Below are 24,513 nucleotides of genomic sequence, written 5' to 3'. Positions count from 1 at the left end.
AAGCCTGAAAACGAAGTACATATAGGCAACGTATTTCCAAGTTACTACACCTTGTGGCACAGTTAATGCCTGTCAAAACTGCTTAGAGTACAGGTTTCCCTGGGAATATTTTAGGAAAACACGAAAACGCAAACGAAAATTACAGTGCCCTATTGATCAACAGCCCAAGTCAAATGGGTTTTAACAAAAATAATGAAAAGCGCTGTTTGAAAAGAGAGACGGGGTAAAAGCAGAAATAAAAGCAAATAAATCTTGCCTCGCACTGTCGCGAGCGGCACCAGACACACCAAAACCAACAAAAAAGACACTGTACGGTGCTTGCGGCTCTGACAGTGAGCGATAATTATCTCGGTTGCTACCCATATAAGTGGAGCTGTTGACGTGGCCCGTGCCATGTGACCCACATTCCCTGCTGCTAGTGGATTCGCACATTGCGTGCATAGAAAATGCTTACTGCTTATTTTATTGCCTCACATTAGGCTGCAGCGTTGCAACGCAGAATAAAAAAAGCAGCCGACTGGAACCGCGACTAAGGAGATTCAACTATCAATTCTACAAACTAAATGAGACTTCCCAAATGGAAAATTTCAACCCCATTTTAAGTTTCCTCCATTTGTTGGTTTACCGCTGAAGTGTTTATGTTCTACATGCAGGCTTTGAGGTCACGTTACCCGTAAAGGAAACTCATGCCACATCAATTGCTATCCACTTTCCTAACCTTGCGCAGCGTTACAAAAGCCCTACGTCTGCGTTAGATACTCTTGCATAAAGAACTACCAACAAAGAAACTACGCACTGGACTTTATTCCTCCAGCAGTCTTTTCATCAGCATAGATTGAGACACGGCAAAAACCTAATGGCATCCACCCACTCTCTAAGCTACCCAATCTATCAAAAGCTTCACGAAAACACTTCTTTAAGCAATAGGGGGCTCCAAAGAGTCCGTCGCCATACTACAAACTCAGAAGCGTACGTTCGTGAAGCAAAAAAAATGTTTTTTCTCTTTCGTCCGGTAGAGCCATTACTTTCAGTCATAAACCACGTCAGATATAAAAGGTGCTCATTAGTAACGACGAACTTCGTAACTTCCTTTCCAAATGCGGCGGTTAAATGTGACTAAGGGCGCCGACAGCGCGCAGACGAAACGCGAGTGCTGTGAGCACGCGTCTTGTTCGGCCAGCAGAGGGCAACAAACTCAACCGTCGATGGGTAGGGCAGCTGGTTTTAGTGGCAGTAAAACGAGAACCGGCCGGGGGGCAAACCTGAGACCCCGAATTTCGAAGGAAACACGGTACGTTGTCAGCGCTATAAAGAGGTACGATAAAAATGCAATCGACGTCGTTGTCACTACTAACTGCCTTCGCTTGCCACTTTGCTCTCGGAGAATCCGCGCTTTTGGAACGAGCGAACAGTAAACTGGATAAGCCTTGTTCGGTATCGAGCTCTAACACGGCGCATTACACGTGCTGATATGCCTCGTGGGCTTCATGTTTCCACCCTGAATTATTTGTGTTCTCCCTGCTAGCCGTCACAGGCCTAGTTCTCTTTCTATTCATCGTTGTTGTTGTCGTGGTTACTGCCCTAGGGTTTTATTCATTGTCAATCTCGTTGTTTCTGCTGTAAAAAAAAAAACAATTTTCTTGAGTTGTTTCCAGAAGCGCAGAAAATTACGGAAGAGGAAACAGACAGATCAAAAGAACTACCGGCACCCATTTTCATTTATTGAGTTTATTTATTTGATTGAACGCATACTTCGAACATTTAATTACTCCAAGCAGACCCCTCACCCCGCAGGATTGTGAGGCAAGCAAAGCAATAGCAAGTAACTGATCTCGTTTACACTCATCATTGCAGAGAAAAGGTAAAACCAGCTGGGGGCGCGGTAGGCAATGCAACAATAATGTAGATGTAGCAAAACTGAAACGAATTATTTTAGCGGCGAAACCTTTTAGGGGTTCGGGCTGTCAGCGTCTGTTGTCGTCGTCATCATCTTAAGTAGTCACAATACTAAAACACCGGGACACTCGTTTTCCGACGCCTAGCAGTAGAGTGCTTCGTGCTTCAAAGATGCGAGACTTTTACAGCAAAGCTGCATACGTCTACCCCCAACGGTTTCACCTCCGTGGGCAAAAACGCCAAGGCGCCAAGAATATAGTTATTGCACTACATGCTTCACCCGTCCCTAGGTTCCACGTTAGTGGAGATGGCCCGGGATTTTTTTTTCTCATGAACACCTCCCGGACCTCCCTGTGCCCGGTCTGCATGTTGCGAATTTACCTGCGAATGCATTGCTGCGGCGCCGTTCGTCCATCAAAATGATCTATTTGTTCCTGAGGCTTATAAATAGAACTCCCCGAAATTTATTTGCAGTTTTTGGCAGTTTTTGTTCCGGGCGGCAACGACGACCACGACGACGATGATAATTATGACGATGAATGGCGCAACTCGGAAGAAGGCGCTAAAGGAGGAAGCAAAACACAAGACTTGCTTGGCCTCCCCAGGTTCAGGCTTACAGCCTAGCTGTGAGCTCCTGTATTTGTGCATCAGGGATGTATGACCTTTAGTGGAACATCATGATGCACTGGCCGGTCTGGTTAACGCCTCTGTGCCATAATGAATGCGTACAGTACCACATGCTTGCAGAGGGAAATATTCAACTAGATAAAGCATATAAGCAAACAAATAATGAAGCAATTACCTGAAGTGATTGAATAATTTTAGTGAATAATAGCTTTAACACCGGAGGACATTCATAGCTACCCGCGGCCGTCGTGCACGTTAAAATACCACATGCCATCAGAGGGGTAAATCTGCCTAAGCTACATAAAGCAGCTAATCAAAAAATATTGTAACTCGAGCAAATCCAGTCATCATTGTTAATCAATAATAGCTTCAACTCACCACAGAATACGTCAATTAAAGGTCCTAATACGCTTCATATTGCTAAAAAAATAACTTGAAAAGCTTCTAATCCACCGCTATTTGTGAAATAAATGCGTTGAATTGATATGCAGAAGCAGTTTAACGTTAAAAGGCCATGTATCCATAAAAAAGCTAAAACAAACTTAAAGTAGGACCTCACCAGTTAGAGTGAGCGCCCAAGACTGCTTAACCACTCGAAGACGCCGAAGGTCGAGCCTGTGTGCAATAGTGATATGGTAAAATATATTTAGTCACCGGTCAGAGACACTCAGTCATGTCGTGCAGGAGCGTATTTTCCGTCTTCGGGACTGGGGAAAAAAAGTAGAAGAAATGTCAAAAATAAGTAAAAAAAAGAGAGGTCAACGAGGGGTAACCGTAAGTCAGCGAGGCCAGACGACACTGGGACGGTCCTCAGTGCGGTTTGTTTGTTTGGCTTGTTTGGCCATGCGCTTGTTTGGCTCTCTTCCCGCGTTCTACCACTTCTGCTCGTGTTCATGGCAGGGAGCCTTGAGCGCCCACGTTGCACAGCTGCTGATGATGTAGACGGTTGACAATCCATCGCCGTATGCACCAAACCGCTGAAATTCGAAGAAGAAGCGTTGCGAGGAAGTTAAGCGCTCGTTTTGTGTACAGCCATGAGGTAGGGCCTACAGTAACGTCACTTTCTTCATGCAGACTGGATGGAATGTGCCCAGTGTCACGACTGTCCTCTCATTAGCGCCATCATTATTTCCCTTTGAGCCTTTCTCTTCGTTACTACGGCGGAGATGACTGACCAATCGCCCTTGTTAGAGCTATTAGTCGGAACGTAGTTTGCTGACCGCCTAACGGCTACTTCTGTAATTACATGGTGAAACTACTCCTGTACGCCACAATACATGTCTCTAACACAGGATTGTAAGTCGATGGCCGCAACCCAATCGCTATATCCCCCTTAGTCAGCTCGAATGGTCGGGCCCTAACGGTCCAGGGGTTCCATGCTTGTCTTGTATTCCGGAGTACCCTGGCTGGAATCCCGCCAAGATCCACGTTCACCCAAATTATTGTCCAACCGAAACAGTTAACTGTATAGACGCTTCCAAGCTAGGCTTTACTTGATTTTCTACCAGTCCTTCATTTTGTGTACCATCCCTAGACCATTTTGTGGGCCATAAATGCCAGGTTTTCGAGCAACATAGTAAACTAATGCTTTCTCAATAAAGCATCTACATTCGATTCAATTCAATTCAGTTTATTTCAACATCAAGTATGTTTCGAGGTACGGACAAAAAGCCACTCAAAGGCTTGACAAAGGTCCGTGCCCCTATATGGCACACAGTGGAGAGTAACCGGAGGGCATGTTCATATATTGGCAACAAAGCAAGGACATGTTTTTCGCGTACAGAAGCAGAACGACACTTTTGTAAAACAAAAAGAAAACGATAACAAATAACAGAGACCATATTATAGTGACTAGATTTTTGTGTGCACCAGGAGATCAGCAAAGCATTCAATAATGTGTGACGCTAAAAATAATAGTTAATCCGGCATTACAGCAACATATAAATGTCATTGATAACAACGGAGAAACAGAATACAATGGAAAAAACAAAATATACAGGAAGTCAATGAGAGCACTACAAAAACGCGTTACGCAGCTCTTCATCGTGTTTGTTTCCCTCTCCCCTATTTTATTTAGTTGTCTTCATTGCTTGCCAGGCCGCAGAGGATTGAAAACTACGTACTGAGGAGCGAGCGAAGAACCGAGAACCGGTATTATGGTAGCTACGTGGAACCAGCATAACAAACATGTGATGTAACAAAAAATAAGTATTTGATAGGTATCGCCAGCGTAGTGATAGTATTTTTGCTTTTAAAGCACGGGAGCAGACTTAGGTCCTTCGGAAATTTTAAAAATTATATGACGGCTCATACCACGTGAATTTATTCAGCCGCTCGACGTGGACAACACGGATTGTTTTTACTCATGAAACATGCAAGACTTTTGGTTTTGTAAAGCGTGCTTTGCCTGTAAGACAACCTTGTCTCGCAAAAAAGCCGAACCTAAACCCTTAGAGGTACACGAATTAAAATGATAGTTGGCCGGTACCAGCTAACTCACTTAATCTAAAGTGAGATTTTGTACCAATAAAATTGTGTGTATTTTTTCTGTTCGTGTGCAGAAAGGATTTTTGGCGAAGTAGACTTTCTAATTTACGAAGGTTTTAAAGAAAATTCAAGAGGGAAGCAAGCGTCATGTGGCCATACGAAAACAATATGTACCAGACATTTGAGTTAAGCTCAGCTGAACGCCCATAGAATAATTTATTTTTCAGCTGTTTTTGCAAAATTATTCAAACGTAAAAAAGCACAAATTACAAAAAATGGGTCCGGCAAACAACGTTATGCATGCCTGCTTTATTGTGAGTGGTATCAGTCATAGCAGCGATGGTGGGAGGGAGATGGTTTCATTCTACGCTATTCATTCGAGTAAAAGATTCATCACACGCATCTATGTGACAATATGACACGCCGATTTCGCTGCAACGACAAAGACGAGACCATGCGCAGAAGTATGAAAGGTTGACGTCTACATAATAATGACGTTATGGTCGATTGCATATCTATAAATAGCTCAGTTGTTAGGCAAGTTGCCCGTAGGTTATCCGACATTCCACGCAATACGATTCATATACGTTAAGAATCGTAACAGCCCGAACACATAATAGTAACGTCCGATTAAACATGACGGCTGTTAGATTCGAATTCCCTGAAGATGACGGATGAAGTTTGGTTATTCAATAACTCATCTATTCGCGATTGCTTTATAGCAGCGGTTAGACGGGACGACGTGGCAGATTAGCGGCTCATACAAACCGCGATCTATAACTTTGGAAATACTCCTGTGTGCAGCGGCGCGTAGATATTTTATGAATCGCCGTAGCTTATGGTAGTAGCAAATTGTTCTGACGGTGTCATTTACGTCTGAATGCATGTAGTGTTTCAATACTCAGAGCGAGCGAGCGAGAGAGAGAGAGAGAGAGAGAGAGAGAGAGAGAGAGAGAGAGAGAGAGAGAGAGAGAGAGAGAGAGAGAGAGAGAGAGAGAGAGAGAGAGAGAGAGAGAGAGAGAGAGAGAGAGAGAGAGAGAGACAGAGACAGAGACAGAGACAGACAGAGAGAGAGACAGAGAGACAGACAGACAGACAGCATAGAGAGCGAGAGAGAAATAAAGAGAGGGAGGGAGAGATATATGCAGAAAATGTGACTTTATTGCCCACGAACGTCAGCCTGATCAGCGTTAATGCGATAGTAAGCTTTTTCCCGATTTTATAGAGTGTGGCGTCTACTCGTATTTTATTTCCTACTTAGTTATAGAGTTTAATGTGTGAGATGTGTTGGTAATTGGGAATTCTGCGGCTACCCCAATTTAACGTACTGGTGTTCAAGTGCTTTATGTCGTAGTTTTTTTTTCATTCAGGTATTGCCTTACTCAAGCCCAGTAATGCTCAGTTGGTGAAATAGTAAAGTGATGGTAAACTGATGGTAACTAGTAAACCAGTAGCGGTGAAGTAGTAAACTGATTGAGCCCAGTACTAGACAATTTAGCCCAGTAATTGCAATTTGGCCGACACCGCGTCAGGGCATCGCGAAACGTTTTTTACTCGTATGAATGGAGGAAGCAACGACTTTTCTTTTCTTGCTCTGCTGCTGTGCATTGAGCTAAAATCTGCAAGCTATAACATATTTTATTTATGTCTCCTGAGCATTATAAAGCGATCTAAAGCTGGCATACAAAGCATCCCTGTCACACCTATGAAACTGCAAAGGGTCGTGCCCGAGTGGTTACAAACACTGAATCAGTAGATCGAAAAAAAGAATTTCATTTTCATATCAGTGTACAATGTTTCTCCGCACGCACGGGCACACAAACGCAGGGTAAAATCAAGATCGATTGGGCACTAATAAATCAATCTCGAGGCAGAAAATGTAGTGGTTCGCAAATGCTTTTCGCCCTCTTTATGAAGTTACGAGAGACGTATCTACCTTTGTCTTTGATTTACTTTTTTTTTCAGGAAAACAACAGTTCAGTATATAGTCTCTATGTTTATAAACAAAAAAAGGGCTTCATATGCCGTTTCGTGTCAATTTAGCACGTGTAGTACCGTTCAAGGAAGGCCGCGGTGTTGCGCCTTCTTTCAATGTTAGTATATTTGTTGCTTAGAGAAGCAAAAATTATCTCCCAGTGGCGCGTTAGAGTGCTTCCGTTGAATGTTCGAGTGCGTGTCTTGTAATGCATGGTTTGTATTACGACGTGCCGCTACGTAGTGCACGACTCTGACGAGTAAATTTGGCAAACCGCAGACGCTCCCGTGTGCAAGCCTGACCAGAAGCACGTGTACGGCGTGTCGCGCCACGAGTCCGTGTCGGTGCGCTGCGAGCTCGAGGCGGACCCGGCCGACGTGACCTTCTACTGGCGCTTCAACAGCTCCTCGAGCGGCAAGCGTCTCGACCTGGCCAGCTACAGCCACGCTCTGACGCGCAGCACGGCCGTCTACTCTCCGCTGGGCGAAGACGACTTCGGCTTCCTGCTCTGCTGGGGCGCTAACGAGATCGGCAAGCAGCAGCGGCCTTGCAATTTCACCGTCGTCCCTGCCGGTGAGTGGCCGCCACCCGGAGACCCGGTCACGCTATATGCTAATGAGCTCCTGCAGCGCCAACCCGAGCCGAATTGGATGGCGGCCGTGCTCGGTCACCGGAACATCGGCTCCTAACCGGCGTTCGCATCGCAGGATGGAGTGCCGAAGCTTCGCGCACCTGCGCTAGCTTACTTGGCGACCACGCCGACGACTAGATTTATCTCTGTCAATGTTGTTTTCGGAGGTCATTTTGCGGCCGCTGAAGCTCTTCCAGGCTATATATATATATATATATATATATATATATATATATATATATATATATATATATATATATATATATATATATATATATATATATATATATATATATATATATATATATATATATATATATATATATATATATATAAAGGCTACTAAAGATACTTGCCTGCCAAACCTCCTGGCCCAATTTCCTAGTCCAATTCCCATACCTGTTTATGCACAGAATTTTTCTGTTTTTCTGCATCTCTGCCGAGTATAGCTGCTGCCCAATAGCATAAAAAGGACTGCGTACCCGTTTATTGTATGCGGCTGAATCTAGCCTATACGCCACTCTTCCGCTTCAAACTAAATCAGACGACGTCACTATCTTCCCACTTTACGATATGCGCAGTGACCGGAAGCACTTTACCTGTGAGTGCGCGTGATTCTTAGTCCACAGAGTGGCTCTCGCTGCGTCTTCGGGTAGGCTGCTTTAGGTGAGTCTACAACTGAGCGACGCATTAGGCCCACGGTCGTGTCCCAAATGTGATTCATGCCCACAAAACACAGGTCTCGACCACACCATTTAAAAAACTGAGTGCGTGCACATCGTCATCAATACCATACTTGTCATCTTCGTCACCACTCTCATCTGGCGTAGCAAGATAGACGTCTTTACCCCATTCACAATCTTTTTTGTGCAACGACAGAAATTAACCAGACCTCCATTCTTTTCGAACCTTTTGTTATGTATGACCTGTGTGACCCGAAGGTAAGTGGATCATGGTCTCATGCTTTTGTTTTCGCTTAGAGACCTGTCCCTGCGTTCTTTAAATCCATTTACGCAAAATGGTACTGACCGCAGTTTGCCGAAATGACGCATTTGAAGGATATTTCTACACTCCAACGAGGCAGTGTGCGGATAACCCTCTAGCCTCGGTCCCTAAGTGAAGCTGGACGATCCGCTTTGATGTCTTTTAATTTACTTGCTCTTTTTTCTTTCTCGAAGTACCCTTAAATGCTTCTCTGACGCAAATCGTCCGAGCTACAAAGCTTACCGGTACAGCCCTGATCATTCGGTTTGCTTTGCAATCAGTATAATGCGCTTGGGTTTTCAGTCGAGGGTAAACCCACAGACAAAAAAAGTATCTTGAAATATTTTTTAAGCGCTTGAGCTAAGAATTCCGTGAGCGGGGTCTCTAATGTCGACTCCGCCAGAAATGTCAGAGTAGCACCCATTTATTGGGTATTTTTGATATATTATTTATTCTGGTATTGCGACAGTATCCATCTCTAGACAGCTATTTTCGAGCGTGACCTTTGAGGTAGAATGAGAGCGGTTGCAAGTCGATGGGAAAGGTCTTCCCTTACGATAAGGCAACCAGTGGCGGATGGTGATAGAAAAGGGAAGGGGGGAGATGACATTTAAAGTTTAGAGTTTAGAGTTTTCTTTTTTCTTTGTTGCTTAGCGCTTCACGCAAAAGAATATTCACCTTCTCTGACATTTTTAATTTCTTCCACTGTTTCTCATACTTCGCAACATTTTGAGGCCGCCTCCGTTGGCATGTCTACGAAGTGGGCTTGTTAACTTACTTACAAAATAGGGCTGAGTCTGGCTGCTGTTTAAATCTTGCATTTCCAAATCTATTTGGTAAGAGGTATACTAAGTAAAGAGGCTTGAAATACTCAAGCACCTCAAATAACGCGATGGTTTCTTGCTTATCTTTCTTCCGAGTAAGAGTGTAAGCCTAAGGTTTTTTTTTTTACTCAAAAAATTGACAAACAAAATTTCTTCGCCCTTCTTAAACTCTCTCCAAGCGCCATAGACAGCCACGAGTTAAAAGGAGCCGTCCCGCAGGACCTCCCGAGCCGGTGAACAACTGCAGCCAGGTGAACGGCACCGAGGACTCCGTGTCCTTCGAGTGTTCCGAGGGCTTCTGGGACGGAGGCGTGGCCCCGGTGACGTTCGTGGCCGAGCTGCGCGAGGCCGACACGGACCGGCTCGTAGCGAACGCCTCCTCGGCGTCTGGACCCGCGTTCAGCTTCGCGGGCCTCGCAGGGGGCGCCACCTTCCGAGTGTTTCTCTACTCGGCCAATCCCAAGGGCCACCGGTCACCAGTGCACTTCGTCGTCAGCACGCTACGGCCAGCCGAGAAGCTCACCGGTGGGTGCGATGACGTCACAAAACTTGGTAGCCTCTTTGTCATGTGCTTTCTCCACCTCATTGTTCTCTTTTCTGCGTTGACGCAACGCGATCGTTCGGACCATAGCGCAAAGCGCGCGCACTAGTATAAGTTCTTTCCGCGGTCTGCAAACTATTGCTTGTATGCAATGGCGAGGCGCGCATGCAGGCAATCATGCGAGTGCGCCGGCACTCGTTACGTCGGGCTCCGCGGGATGCCGGTACTTGTCCGAGCTAAGCACATGACTGTGTTACACGTTAACAAACTCTACGTCACCGAACGCAAAGTATTGCCTCCAGGCCAATGTGAGTGCGATTAATAACATCTCTGTTGACACCACCGTTGAGAATCGTCTTGAAAGGAGCAGACGACGCACGCCGGTGTTTGTTTTTTTTTTTTTTTTTTTTTTCGGCGTGCGGGCGCAGTGGCCCAAGCCGCGCCATGTCCGTGGCGCATCGTCCATGTCTGTGGCCGTTTCCAGTGTTGCCAAACAAAGAAATTGACAGCTAAACTTTTCAACGAATACCACCTATACTTTCATGCGTTTGTTCCGTTTGGAGCACCTTATGTATACATGAGTTAACGTGCAGCTTTTACGGAAGACGTCCAAGAACGAAAGTGGTTGCTACAAGGCTTGTTTATGCAAAGACTGGCATCCATACCTTTTCTTGATGCTCAGAGAAGACAGTTCGAGTTTGGGAGAGAGGATAGAGCACTACGAAGAAAAAATTAACGATCAGTTGTTATACGGGAGCCTTCTTTCAACGTTGTTCTTCTTGGATGCCCTCCACGACGTGATTGGGGCTAGTGCGCCTCCCGGGAAACTTGCACGCATTAGTTCCCATGCGTAGCGGTGTAGATCAAATTCCGGCTACAGTAGCGGGACGCGCACATGCTTGGATATACGATTACAGAATTACTTTATAATCCGGAAAGCCGAGCGAGTGAGAAATAGTCGCACGGTGTAAGAACGGTCGATGCGCTCCTGAGGCCCCACCACCCGCAGCAGGCACCACACTCAGTTGCGAAGCACACAGACCTAAAGAACAAGCCACGTCGATGAAAAAGTAATGTTCTACCCGAAAACATTGCGGAGATAATAAAACAAGTAAAAATAAAAATTTAAGCCTAAAGAAATGTGTTTTCTGCCACTTTCTGAGGTGTTTGTGTTTAGTCTGACGTAGTACAAGCACAGTCTCACAGACAGCAGAATCGCTAAGGCATCGAATATTTATTCCGATGGCGTGCGTTCGGTCCCCTCTCTGTACGCATTTTTTTCTGCACTTCTTGTCCTATCATAGAAAAAGTCAACTTCACTATTTTAATATTATTAAAAACAGTCAAACTATTCCGCCATAATTTTCTTGGCGTTTTGGACAGCTGCCTTTCATTTCTGCACTTGTCCTCTGGAAAGCTCCTCGGAGAAGACAGCCTCTGCCGAGACTTCACCGAATCTCACTGGCATCACACTGGGACGCACTACCTGTGCACGACGTACGCCAATGTAGTCTAGTACAAACACTAAGAACTCCAACTTCACTTTACCTAATTGCTTTTATGATCTCCAAACAAGCCAGGAGAGGGGATCAATGTTCCGGGTGCGCCCAAGAAAATGCAGACAACGGTAAAGGGAACCCGCGATTTCCAGTCCGGTGGGTTACATATCAAGAGATGTTGAATTCACTGCTTATCCTCTCTTTTTCCACCTCTAAGCCCCGGAAACACGGGTAGGGCCGCCTCATTCTACGTTCTGTTTGTGTATGATACCACTTATGTAAACACACGTGCAGTTTTTCGAATCCACTGTCATTTCGTTTCGCGCCTTTGTGCGGCTTAATGCGCAGAGTTGTATGTCTTCCCCGTTTGCAGAAAAAGCGCCCGTAAAGTCTTTTCATTCTTTGAAGCAAGCGTTCGCTCGCGAGCTACCGGGTGTCTAGGCGCCCCCTTTCGTCAGAAGGAGTTAAAGTTTGATCAGTTTGGCTCCAGTAAAGAAGAGGAAAATATCAGGGTAATTGTTTTTGCACCGCTCTCTGGCATCGGCTCCCGCAACCTCCTGTTGTGTGCTCAGAATACCCCTCTTTGCTCTGGACCCGCATTACTCTTCGCGAAGTCTGACGATCCTGTGCTACTCTCCGGGATCGGTTTACCTGATCTTTCACGGGCTCACCTCGAGGATCGCATTCTCGCCGCGTTTTTCTTTCTCCTGTTTATTCGCCAGAGGTCGAGGGAAGCTTCGGGAATCGCCGTGTTGATACTACGCTGCTGCTGTGTTCTTTGCCCGCCGCGTCTGCGCTTGGTAAAATTTTCTCGCACCTTCCTTTGTGGTAGCTCGTTTTTTTTTTTCTCTCTCTCGTTTCTTAACTCTATTTTTGCGAATACATACACATGCACACACGCACACACGCTCACACACGTGCGCACGCATAAAGAAGCAGTTCGGTTTTCAGCAGGGAAATTCTCGGTGGTTGCTTCCTACGAAAGAGTTCTGTGAGTTGATTCATGGGCGCGATGTTGTCTTCCGTTTTACCACTTGCTTGAGTCGTTCAGCATTGTGCTATTTGCGAAGGTGACGTGCGTACAGGGGCAGGTTCTTCTGGTTCTGGTTCTTCTGGTTCTGGAGCATTTCCTAGAAATCTGCCTGCTTTCTAGAGGAAGTGTGTAATTCGGTAATTTTAATATAAAGCCAGCATCAGAACGTGTCCTAAGTAAATAAAGTATGAAGACAAATGCGTTCTTTTCCCCTGCTGCTCTTTATGCTCTGTAATCGAGAGAGGCAACGTTACGGAAAATGGTCTCCTGAGTGAAGAGTCATAGAAGTGTCTCTTATGACTGAAATATAACTGCGCCACCGTGTTTTCTCTAAACAAGGTAAAAAATTATCAGAATTATTGCGCTTACAGTGGTCGTTATCATCAGTACTAGGTTTAAAAAAAGAAAAAGGATATAAACGTCGCGCTATCAGAATTAACTGTGTTGTCGAAATAATTAGCTAAACAGAACCAAATTAGCAAGTATAAATTACGGTGAACGTAAATAATCCAGATATCAACCCAAGCGCTTCGAGAAGCTGGCTTGATAAAATTTACTAGAATGATCCTATTTGTAGCTTGATGGGCGTAACGTATGAAGGAACCAGTAGGACGCTTCAACCCCCTAAGGTTGTAACTTTGAAGCCTTCATTTTTGCTGCTTTTTTTTTGCGTCAGCAGGTCTAATATTTCTTGATGAGCCAGTGAAAAGGCACAATTCTTCCTCAAAACCACGTGCCGCTATTCAGAAGTTATGTAGGTCGAAATTCCTGACTTACGGTTTTTACTCGATTATAAGCACCCTTTTTTTCCAAGATCGCGATGCCCGAAATCCAGGGGGGGGGGGGGGGGGGTGCTTAGATTAGTAAAACATAAATCAACCCAGGAACGTTCAAGTTCGGAACGCTTGTCGGGTTGGTTCTTCCGGTAGTAAGCGAAAAAAAAGTGGCACTGTAACGCCGACACGGGGGGGAGGAAAAGCAAGCCCAAAAAGAGCAGAACTCCCGCGCTGGGGCAGTTTCAGGCAGAGGGCGCGCAAGCACTGCGAAGGCGGGAAATTTGAATTGCATTGGGTGGTAGCAGTGAGTGGATAAAGGCGCTACAGCCCATTATGGCGAATCACTGCTCTGCACTTCGGACAGCTTTCACATTGAGTATAGAACGTCTTTAATTTTTTTGCTAAGGTATCTCGACCAGAAGGGCCAAAGGATTAATGTTTCATTTGGCAAACATTCGAAATAAAAAATTGTACAGGCAGCGAACCCACTGCTTACGTCTGATACTCAGTCACCTTCATTACCACTGATTGATTGATTGTAGGGTTTAACGCGCCGACGCAACGCAGGCGATGAGGCGCGCCGTAGTGGAGGGCTCCGGATTAATTTTGACCACCTGGGGATCTTTATCGTGCGCCGAAATCTCGTACACACGGGCGTTTTTGCTTTTCGCCTCCATCAGAAAAGCGGCCGCCGCGGCCGGGAAACGAACCCGCGACCTCGTGCTCAGCAGCGCAACGCCTTAGCCACTGAGCCACCGCGGCGGGTCTTCATTACCACTCGAGTCCGTTGCACCGTTTAAACCGCCGCTTTCTGTATCCCCAAGCAGGTCGTCTCCTGTTCCGTCGGAAGTGGTTTGTAATTGAACACTGCATAAATGACCAGGTCATAACATTAACTTCGACCCGCCAATACGTGTCCTAAAGCCACCTTGCGATGGTTGCTTAAAAAATGTGATAAGATTTGCCTGCAAACTTTTTTCCAAATATGTTTTTTCTGAAAGTGGAGGAAGTTGCTTAAAATCTTGGGGTGCTAAGAATCGTAAAAATACGGTACTCTTGCTTAAAAGTACTTTAAGCAAGAATCAACTCGATATTCATACTGGCTTAGGATAAAACATCGAAGCCAGTCGAAACGCATTTCAACCTTCTTGCCTTTTTGGAGGCTTAATGCCAAACTGTCTTCAAACGCAAAGTGGCTTGTCTGCGAGTACCACCCACGATCTATCTCTAAGCTTTGCACTCAAGTTTTACAAAGTAAGTTTAAAAACTACAAAAAGAAAAACTTAAACTTCCAGCTGTCTTAAAGGTGTAGTTCTCGCGTACGAGTTCTCGATCTCAGTTCAGTAAGCGAGATTGACAAGACTGCCTATCTTCTCCGTTTCTTTTTCTTACACTCTTTTCGTGAAGAGCTTTTCTCTAACAACTCCTAAATATTTTCTCGCTGTTGTCTGATACCGAAGTTTGGAAGCAAAAGCATCTACCTGAAAGCCCCCGCCCCCTTTCTTTCTGGTGCAAACGTAGTGTCTGCGAATAACCCCGCAAATGACGAGGAGAAAAACCGTGGGAGGAAAAGCTTTCAGCGAGATGTCCTTTTCTCTTTCACGTCAACTTATTCATTCCAGCTCGATCGTTGCTATAGCTCCAGCTTATTTTTCTTATATTGAAAAGCCGCGCCTAAAAGAGAAAACGTGAGTGGATTTTTCTAGCGCTTCCCACGAGGCATAGCAGCAAGAATTCCCAAAAAAAGGAGAAGACAAAAAAGAAATATATGCCAGGGTTTCTCCTTTTTCCCTGGCGCGCCTTTTACGCCCACGGGGCAAAGAAAAGGGGCACGAATATAACGGCTCAAGTTCATAGAGCCGGCCGGCAGCAGCGCCTCCCTGTTGCCAGAGGCAGCGCTCCGGGAACACATGATCGGAGAAGACTTTGAGGTGAGAGCGGAACGAGGGCGGGAAAGGCGCGGAGGCGCCGCGCATAAAGCGTGGCCACATTATGCGCAGGCATAGAAACTGCTTCGACGCCTGTGCGCGACAATGATGGCCCTGTGAGGCAGGCCCTATTGCCGGCGAGCCAGCGGCGAGACCCCATTGCGGCCTCCCCCGCCATAGCAGCGATTTTCAGCGGCGCCGGAGAAATACACCCTCGTCGGCCCCTCTCTGTCCTCCCGAGAAGACGCGTAGGATGGAGAGGAGGACGATAAAAATGCACGTTCGTGCCGGCGGCAGCGAAGCTCATTTCCATCGCACGGTAGCAGTATAATTTCGCCTCTCGGTTCCACGCCGTGCGCCGCGGCCTGCTGTGGCCTTGGCGCGAGCGAGACAGCTGTAGCAGATGTCCCTTATAGCCGACTTTCCGGCAGCGCCTGCCGACGTGCGCGAGCAGGCGAAGCCCATCTTCCGATCCGCCCTCGCTGTTTTGGGCGTCATTCGCGCCAGTAGCGGCGTCCGCAAGGCACGCCCGCTCGCGCTCGACAATTCCCGCCTAATGACTGATTTGTAATGCAGTCAAGATGTCGAACGCATGCTGCTGCTGCCGCCGCTGCCGCCGCCGCCACCGCCTCCGCCACGGCCGGCGAACGCTTGCGTTGCGCTGCTGGCGATGCAGAAAAGGCCGCTCGTCACGGCGGTGCCGGCTATACTTACCTGCTTTTCCCTCACTGTTTTTGCTGGTTAACAGCAATGGCTGCTGGGAGTTTTTTTGATCAACCCCGAAGACTCGTTTTTTTATGCCGTTCGGTTGAATACATGCTCACTCTGTCGTTTTTCGCGCATGATGCGTGGGTGAGTAAGTAAAGGGAGTTGGTGAATGAGTGGGTGGGTGGTTAAGTGGATGGGTGGGTGGATGGGTGAGTGGGTTAGTGAGCGAACGAGCAAGCGAATGGGTGGGTGAGTGGGTGAGTAGGTGAGTATTTGAGTGAGTGAGTGAGTGAGTGAGTGAGTGAGTGAGTGAGTGAGTGAGTGAGTGAGTGAGTGAGTGAGTGAGTGAGTGAGTGAGTGAGTGAGTGAGTGAGTGAGTGAGTGAGTGAGCGAGCTAGTCGGTGAGTAAGTGATTGAGTGAGTGAGTGAGTGAGTAAGTGAGTGAGTGAGTGAGTGGGTGGGTGGGTGGGTGGGTAAGTGGGTGGGTGGGTGGGTGAGTGGGTTAGTGAGCGAACGAGCAAATGAGTGGGTGGGTGGGTGGGTAAATAGGTGAGTGAGTGAGTGAGTGAGTGAGTGAGTGAGTGAGTGAGTGAGTGAGTGAGTGAGTGAGTGAGTGAGTGAGTGAGTGAGTGAGTGAGTGAGTGAGTAGGTGGGTGGATGGATAGGTGAATGGGTGAGTGAGCGAGTGAGTGAGTGAGAGAGTGGATTAATGCATATTTATATCGGTTCTTGAGCTTGAACGTCAAAGAGAGTGTCGCTTTCAAAAACAGTCGCAGGTCCCCTTATTATCAGTCTGAAAGAAATGAAACATTTATTAATTATGTCCTGAGGGATAGGCGCCAATGTCCCGTGAGATTACAAGTGGAGGTATGGCTACTAGCTCATTATGAGCGCCGGTCCTTGTCTTCTACGTCCTTCGTCTTATTTGCTGCGCTTAACGGTGTTCTAATACAAGTGTATGTTTCAGTTGGGTTTGTTGAATAGCTTATAAGAGGCGAAAAAACACAACGTGCGTGGCATCTTCTAGTCACGAAATAAATGAACATCGTTATTGCAGACCCACAAGAGCTTTACTTCCAACCAAAACTAAGGATCACTGATGCAAAACTTTTTTTTTTCTAATCACCCTGTTTAGTTTCTGTCCTTGTAGTGCACTCAATCAGTTTTCCTACTGGCCTCATTACCTCCATCCTTCCTCGCCCTGAACTTATCACCATTTTTAGTAACCTTCAACAGGCGTAGTTTTGCGGGAAACACTGTGAATCAAATGAAAGATGTTGCCGACTGTGAGACGAAACACTATCTAATGCATCGGCAACAACGCACGCTACCTTTTAGAGTGTTACGTCAAATTGTCCCCATTGCATTGGCGAAAAGCGTCAGCTACAATGCAGCCACGGCCCTGCTTCCTCATTTAAAAAAAGTCATAATGAGTTGTGCATACCAAAAACCGGGTTGAATTTTGTTTTCAGTTTTCCATCCTTTTTTATTCTGAATTGTCCCTATGAATTGTTTAATATCTGAACAAGAGCCTCACATTTTAAGCAAGCTCATATTGCAACGCATTTTCTGCCCAGGCACCCGATCCAGCGCGGCCCAGATTCTTAAGGCTTTTTCAACGTGCCGCAGCTTCCGGCGTTTCTTGATTATTTGGACGTATGACATCGCCGTTCGTCCGGGCAGAAATAAAAGGCGAACATCGAAAGACATCTTCTCGGAGATTAAACACAGTCTCTATACTTGCTCTTCTTTGCTTTATGTCAGCGAGTCATCACGTCTGCCTTTGCGCGATCTTTTAGACGTATCGCCTTAGTGGTAACACAAGCCGTACGCATCTTCGTTTTCGCGCTCCCATCTTTTTTGGCGGCAGCGCTGAAATTGCAAGCCAGCAATCAATCATCGGTCGTGACGGAAGCGGTAAATCAAGGCTTAACTCGGCCCCCGGGTTTTCTTTCGTCCCGCAACTCTCCTCTTTATTGCCTCCCAGAATTTAAGTGGCAAAGGCAAGGAAGTTGCGAGATTTACGTAGTCTGAGATCTAGGCACCGCGAAACAGTTTAATCAACAGCTTTTGATGCACGCGTCATGCTTATCTGAATTAGAAAAAATATTTCCAGTGGGAGCCATTTAAATGACTCGGTATCAGAGAGAGAGAGAATGCTCTTTAATGTGAACTGGTGAGGTCAGCCCTGCTAGGGACAAGGCTTGCTACACCAGATGGGGGGTGACTACGTTGGTGAGTGGTGAATATCAGACATTAGGGTTACAGCAGGACAAAGGAAAACAAGAAACGTTGAAAAAAAAGGACAAGAAAAACAAGAGAACACTGCCAGCAGAGTCCGAACATAAAAATACAAGTCAAAAGAAAATCGTTAATGGAAACGCTGAAACAAAATGAAAAGTAAACGACGGGGGAAAAAATGAGTAACAACACCAACCCAAGAAATATAAATAGATGAACGCCACAGTGCGAAATCGTAGATGTTTCAAGGTAAGGAATGTAAGTGGGTGACGTGTCATTTCGTACACTCACTTTTACTTTGCTAAGAAAAATACATCCGCTTTTACATTTAAGCCCAACATCAATCAGAACTTGATTGTGTAGAAAATATGTGCTCTAAACAGACACTTCTCACTAGATAGATGCGAACTTTCTCCAATGTTCGAACGAAAAATGAATGTTTTGTCCCGCCTGATGAAGAAAGAATTTTATTGGCGTGAGGGAAACTGTGGAGTTGGAGGTTTCACTGCACTGCGTCCTCGGTATCTCTATAATGCGTCCACATGATTTTAGATTCGCATTTTTCTGGATTTTGTAATAAAGTTAAACTCTATCGTTCGCGTTCCCTTGGTCTTAATGCTCGATAACTTTCTGTTTTCATTGCTTACAAAACTTTTTAAGTGAACATGCTGAGAATTTTTACGCTAGAACAGCAAAAAATCAAGGAGTCGGCAGAAAAAAAAATGCACGAGTTTTTGCACCAGGCAATGCATATTAAAAAAAGACAAACTTGACTTAGACTTACTTGCATCCTTATTGCCTGATGGGGGCATCTGACCGGGTAGTAATAGTGCAAAGGATCAATTTTAGATATTGCGGTACAAGCGGATGACGACACGACCATGCAGCCGATAGTAAGCGCTCTTGAATTATTCTTTTCTGGGTGCGCTTGTTTTCCATGGGCCATTCCAAACACGCCAGGATAGCAACTGTAGCCAAAAGCGCAATAACACGTTCTGTATCACCGCACACACTGAAGTCTGCGGGGCAGAAAATATGCTGACGGTTACTTCTGACCTCTAACTACAAAAAAAAAAAAATCCCACAAATATGTAAAGTATTTTCGCAGAGTCATTGCTAAAGTAACAACAAGCCACATACCTGAAATTTCAGGTTGAAAGCGTTGTAGGTAATAGGTTTTTGAAAAGTGAACGGGTTGTTAAAAATTACAGGGAAGGACAGACAAATAGAAGTAACAAAACTGTGGTTCGTGCTGCGTGAAAATGACTTTAGATAAGCGGCTTTGCATCAAGCAATTTTTGGGGGAAGGAACATGTGCTCTTATACAAGGAATCGATCAAACACTCCCGACTAGAAGGGTGCATGTGGGAGACTGGCGTAGATTTGCTCAATTTAGGGAGAGCAGGGTATTTTCATGCCTTTATTCTTTCTCAGGGTGTCGGAGTCTCCCTGTGTGAACTAATAGTGGGTGCAGAATGATAGACCTTTTCGTGAAGCAAATTCAAGCATCCCTGCTCTGATGCCTCATCGGAGCTGCATGTCATTCTAAAAATAAGTTAAGATGCAAAAAAAATAAATACATAGATAAATTGTCCTGCAATAATTCCACAGATATTAGCTTAACTTTACAACAGCAGAAACCCGATCCTTCGGGTCTAGCTGCGTATAAAAATTCAGCAGTAAAAAAACGAAGCACATACCTATCTCATACACAGATCGCAACATAGTTATAAAACATGTGGTCACCGACCAAAGGTTTATTAGGAGCGTAAGAAAGACGTTTCGGCTTCCGTACGGAAGCCTTATTCACTCAGCGACTAAGTCCGAAGCATGAAGCTTCTGAGTGCGCCGAAGAAATCGCCCCAGGCATCTTGCATACGTAGGAGGGAGATTGTCTGCATTATGGTTCAGGGTTTTTTTCGCTCGTTTGTATAATCAGGGATTTAACATATCAACGTGAACACCATTTCTTCTCCTTGGCGATAACTTATGAAACTTCCCAGTCTATTCAGTGTGTCGTGGCTTTCACGGGTTCCGCTAGCGCGTTCGAAGCTATCTTCCTGTTTCTGACGTCTTTCTTGTGCTCGCGCAATCGTCTTTCAAAGTTGTCGGTCTCACCAATGTAGCAATAATCGCAGCGTGCGCAGGGAATTTTGTATACTACCCCCGGGAACTTCTCTTTGTTGATCCTGTCTTTGCCAGCCACCAGCTCGTGCCTCAGCTTGCGCGCAGGGACATGAGCGACGTGAACATTGTAGGACAGAACACGAGCCAAAGATTCGCTCACACCCGGCACATACGGGATAACTGCTCGGACTCGGCAATAAGGACCAGCGGGTTCTGAAGGCCGTGATGACTGTCGTCGAACAGAATCCACGAAGTGCTTGGGGTAGCCTCAATTGCCGAGTTCTCGGAATTCGCAGATCAGTAGCTCCACCTTGCGGCCGTGAGCAGTACTTTCTGGGGCATTGGATAATGGAAGCCGCGATAGAACGTTTGTGACAGGCCGGGTGAACGGAATTAAAATGAAAGTACCGACCTGTGTGGGTTTCTTTTGTGTAAACTTTGAACGTGAGGCGATCCCCTCGACGTTTATCGAGCACGTCTAGGAAAGGTACGCGGCCTGCAGCCTCCTCCTGGACAGTGAATTGGATGGCTTCCTGCTTTACTGTGAAACTTTTATCCGACCAGACAAGATTTCGTCAAACCTTAGATTTCAGGCCGCAACATATATTTGCAGAAACTGCTTACTGTTTTCAACAACAGAGAAAAAAAAAGCGAATAGGGAGCCAACTACTATTTTAACAGCGGAGCTGTTGTTAGTCGCCGTAAGTTCGCCGTTGCAGGAAAAAATATCAAGAAAATTCCGAGCGCTTGTGAGCGCGTGCCTCGTTGCGACCCCCCCCCCCCACCCCCTCTCTTTAGCAGTGGCTTTAGCAGAAAATAAGAACTCCAGCGCTGTTGTCAAGCGCTACCACGCATGTAAAAAAAACCTCCAGAACTAATGCTACACCTCTTCGACGAAGACCTCTTCAATGCCCATGGCGATGATTAGTAGCACCGCAATTATGGAAATAAACAATGATACTAAAACTTAACTAGGTGTCCGGCAATGCTCACCTACAACAGCTTCGCCCTTCAAGTCTTGCGCGTGTGGCCTAACGTTCCAAATTTTTTGTACTCTTTAAACTTTACTTCCCATAAAGGGTATTTTGTCCTTTTCGTGTAAAAACACGATTGTTTTTCACACCCTTTTCTTTTGCAGCTGGCAGCCGCGGGATGATCACAGCGTGGCCCATAATAGGAGCGCTTCTAGGCCTCATAGCCACCCTTCTGATCGCCGCCGTCGTCATCGTAGTCTACGTCAAGTACAGCTACCCAAAGAGAAAAAGAGGTATGTGGCGCACGTGACATTCCTTTTTCACTTACCATCACTGTGGCGGGCAATTTAACGCGGCAGTCTCTCGAACGCCAAAGGTATCTTTCCGGGACATCCGGTCACGTGATGACGGTAACGCCGAAATTTTCCAACTTCATGCCAATTAAGCGCGGGGAGGAAAATGAAACAGTCTTCAATGCTCGAACCTTCTACTAAACTTACTAACAATACTTCTCTGTCTGCTGTTTATGGTACATTCGAGCCATACCAACTATTCTCTTCTATGGCTACCCGCTATGAAGACAGAGCCACTGACGACCTTATTCTTCTTTGGAACTTTGCCAGAGACAGCTCGGGAGTCAGCAACGTGGCAAGTAGCCTTCCGTTAAGTATTACGTTGCCTATTAAGGGCATAAACGTTATATTTCAAACGTAAGAAGCAAACAAACCCACTTCTTGAAAACAACGGCGGTCTTTTTCACGTTGCACTGCGCATGCTCATTCTGCCGCGTCCACCTACGCACACTGCTCCCTCCTTACTTCAGCGGCCCGTAGAGGCGAGGTATCCAGGAACGTTCAGAATTAACTGCAAAGAAAACGGGGAGCAGGAAACAACGTTCATTAGGACAAAAGGGAAATGTAGATGCTTTGCGATTAGCGATACGTGGGCCTGCCTTTATTCGAGGGAGGCCTGCAGGGCTCCCCTCACAAAAGCGCAATTGCCAGTGCCCCCAAATAACAAATGGCAGGCAGGGGAGACTAATCTTTTGTCTTTGTCGGATACGTACGAGATCTGTAGATGCAGCGTTCCCTGCAATTTGTCTTTGTTAAAGGACTGCTTCTCTCGTTTTAGGTAAACTTGGTTCCCGTTTAGGTATACGTATACCCGTTTGTACGTTCTCAGTCCTAAGGCATTCTTTTCCTTCCGTTGCACAGAACAATTTTCATCAGGGTACTGACCCACGTTTACGCTTTTCACGTTTTCAGCCAATAAATGGAATGCCCTCTACTCTTGAGTGTTTTCAAATTTAGGCGGTTTTATGCACCCGCGCTATATACATCGGGCTTATAGGCGTGCCGTAACAAAACGCAATGGACCAGTTGGCCCCCAAAGGTTCTTTAACGGGAATCGAACTATCGACATGCCGGGTTTTGGTTTGTTGCCTTTATAAAAAAAAGTGCCGCCGTGGCCGCAATTGATCCTGGGCCCCTCTGGAGAATGTTTTTGTTTGTAGTTTCACAGATTCGTAACTTATTCTGAGAAAAATATCGTGCAAAAATAATTGTTTTTGGTTTTGCATTTTTTGCCTTAATGCAGATGTTTACAGCGAGCCTGCTGACGAAAAGTAAGTATCAGTTCCTACGTATTAGCAGCCTGTTCTCGTAGCCGTAAACTAGCGTTCTTGTTTCGTAAAAGATAGGGCCGTAAGCTCGTTCATGCGGAATTTCTAATTAATGCGCAGATGTACACAACAGGTCAAGTATGTGATTTGTACTCTCGATTTTACTGGGCCTTATTCCCATTTTTCGTAGCGCGTTTATTGTCACAAAACGGGGAAATTTTCCCGCGGAAGTTTATACGAATATACAAATTTTTGTCCGCGTTACCATGTTCCTCAACCTGCAGGAGAATTTAAATTTGATATGTTAGTGACGGTAATCCAGCCAGATTCATCGAACATTCCAGGCGATGCCGTGGCGCGTACGGCTAGCAAGTCATCTGACCTTTAAGTTCCACCGGTCACCATGTTCACCACAAGTCACGTGACTGAAAACTCGTGCTTTGCGTTCGTTCGTAAAGTTAAAGTAAATGGACAAGATGTTTGGCAGTGGTGCTAACCACTGAGTAGTTAGGTCGCCTGATTATGCGCCTTTATAATCAGTTGACTGAGGCAGACAACCAACACGGGGAGTTCGAGTTCTGGTATTTTCGTGCAGTACGGTTGGGGGAAAGAGACGTCTTCTCTTTCTAGTTTCAGTAGAGTGATATAACGTCCATGTTTACATACCCGAATTAAAGATAATATAGTTACAATTCTTGCAACGTACCATATGTGCGTATTCGGGGTGAACTTGCAGCAAGATAACGACAGTTTTTGCAGCAGCTTTGATATCTGAAACATTGCGCGTTTCACAATACCCCGTTACAGAGAGCTGAGTCCTTTGTCGCTGTCGGTACTTATCTTAATGCAGGCACTGCTACCAATTAAGATTTATGTTTTCTCTACGAAAGATGCATAAATAGCTACGGTAATAAATAGAGCGTTCTTGCACTGTTCCGTGAGGTTGTGTGTTTTTGGTAAAATTGTCCTTGAAGACAAACTTTATTGGCCCACAAAACTAGCAATTCATTTCCAAAATAGTGTAGCGCATACTGGGAATCACGATTTCTTCAGCCAAGTTCTGTATCCTTGTAAAAATCCTCACGATCTTTTCAATCACCTCTCTTTATTCTCAGGTCCAGTACGCTCCTGAAAAAGGACAATGATGAATTCGGAGACGTCGAAGAAAAAGGACCAGACATAATACCGGCAACTCCCCTCTGTCAAGTCACGTACAAGTGTAGGTGGCTGTTATGAAAACAGTAGCGCTGATTTCATTTTCATTCCAGTTAACTCAGGGAGCCTTCTCTGTGGGAGCGATTATAACACTTGTGTAGCTTGTACTGGCACACCTAATAGAGCAAATAAATGAATTATAAAGGCCAAATCATGAATGTGAATGCGAAACTATCTTATTTGTTTGAAACAAAATTTTGTCTAAACTTAAAAGGCAAAAAGCCAGCGGGAAAATTTCGTCTTTTTATTCATATAAACAAAGCGGGTGGAATTAAGCATCCGTGTTTTTGAAAGGAAAGCCTTACGTGTGCCATTGTGTGGAAATCTGGCGTTATTGTTGTTGTAGTCCGGTACAAAAAAATTCCGCATTTGTAAAGAGTAAATAAAGCACAGTTAAATTCGTTTCAAAATCGAACCCGGGCCTCC

At 45.6% G+C, this 24,513-nt stretch overlaps 1 protein-coding gene across 3 annotated transcripts in view; it reads left to right on the top strand.

Moving 5' to 3' along the window:
• Positions 1-24,513, top strand: part of LOC144178499 (protein turtle-like) — a 193,336-nt gene that overhangs the window by 165,229 nt on the left and 3,594 nt on the right. For all 3 annotated transcript variants that reach the window (XM_077706406.1, XM_077706408.1, XM_077706405.1), the window contains exons 7-11: positions 7,265-7,558; positions 9,644-9,949; positions 21,416-21,544; positions 22,848-22,875; positions 23,988-24,091. In XM_077706406.1, the coding sequence (XP_077562532.1) occupies positions 7,265-7,558; positions 9,644-9,949; positions 21,416-21,544; positions 22,848-22,875; positions 23,988-24,091 (861 nt within the window). The remainder of the gene's footprint in view (positions 1-7,264; positions 7,559-9,643; positions 9,950-21,415; positions 21,545-22,847; positions 22,876-23,987; positions 24,092-24,513) is intronic.

The sequence above is a fragment of the Haemaphysalis longicornis genome, unplaced genomic scaffold (assembly GCF_048455015.1).
Source record: "Haemaphysalis longicornis isolate Haplotype H1 unplaced genomic scaffold, Haemaphysalis longicornis Haplotype H1 scaffold_4, whole genome shotgun sequence".
In the NCBI taxonomy this organism is placed as follows: domain Eukaryota; kingdom Metazoa; phylum Arthropoda; class Arachnida; order Ixodida; family Ixodidae; genus Haemaphysalis; species Haemaphysalis longicornis.
Note: the sequence above shows the minus strand (reverse complement) of the source record. Positions and strands in the feature narration are given on the sequence as shown.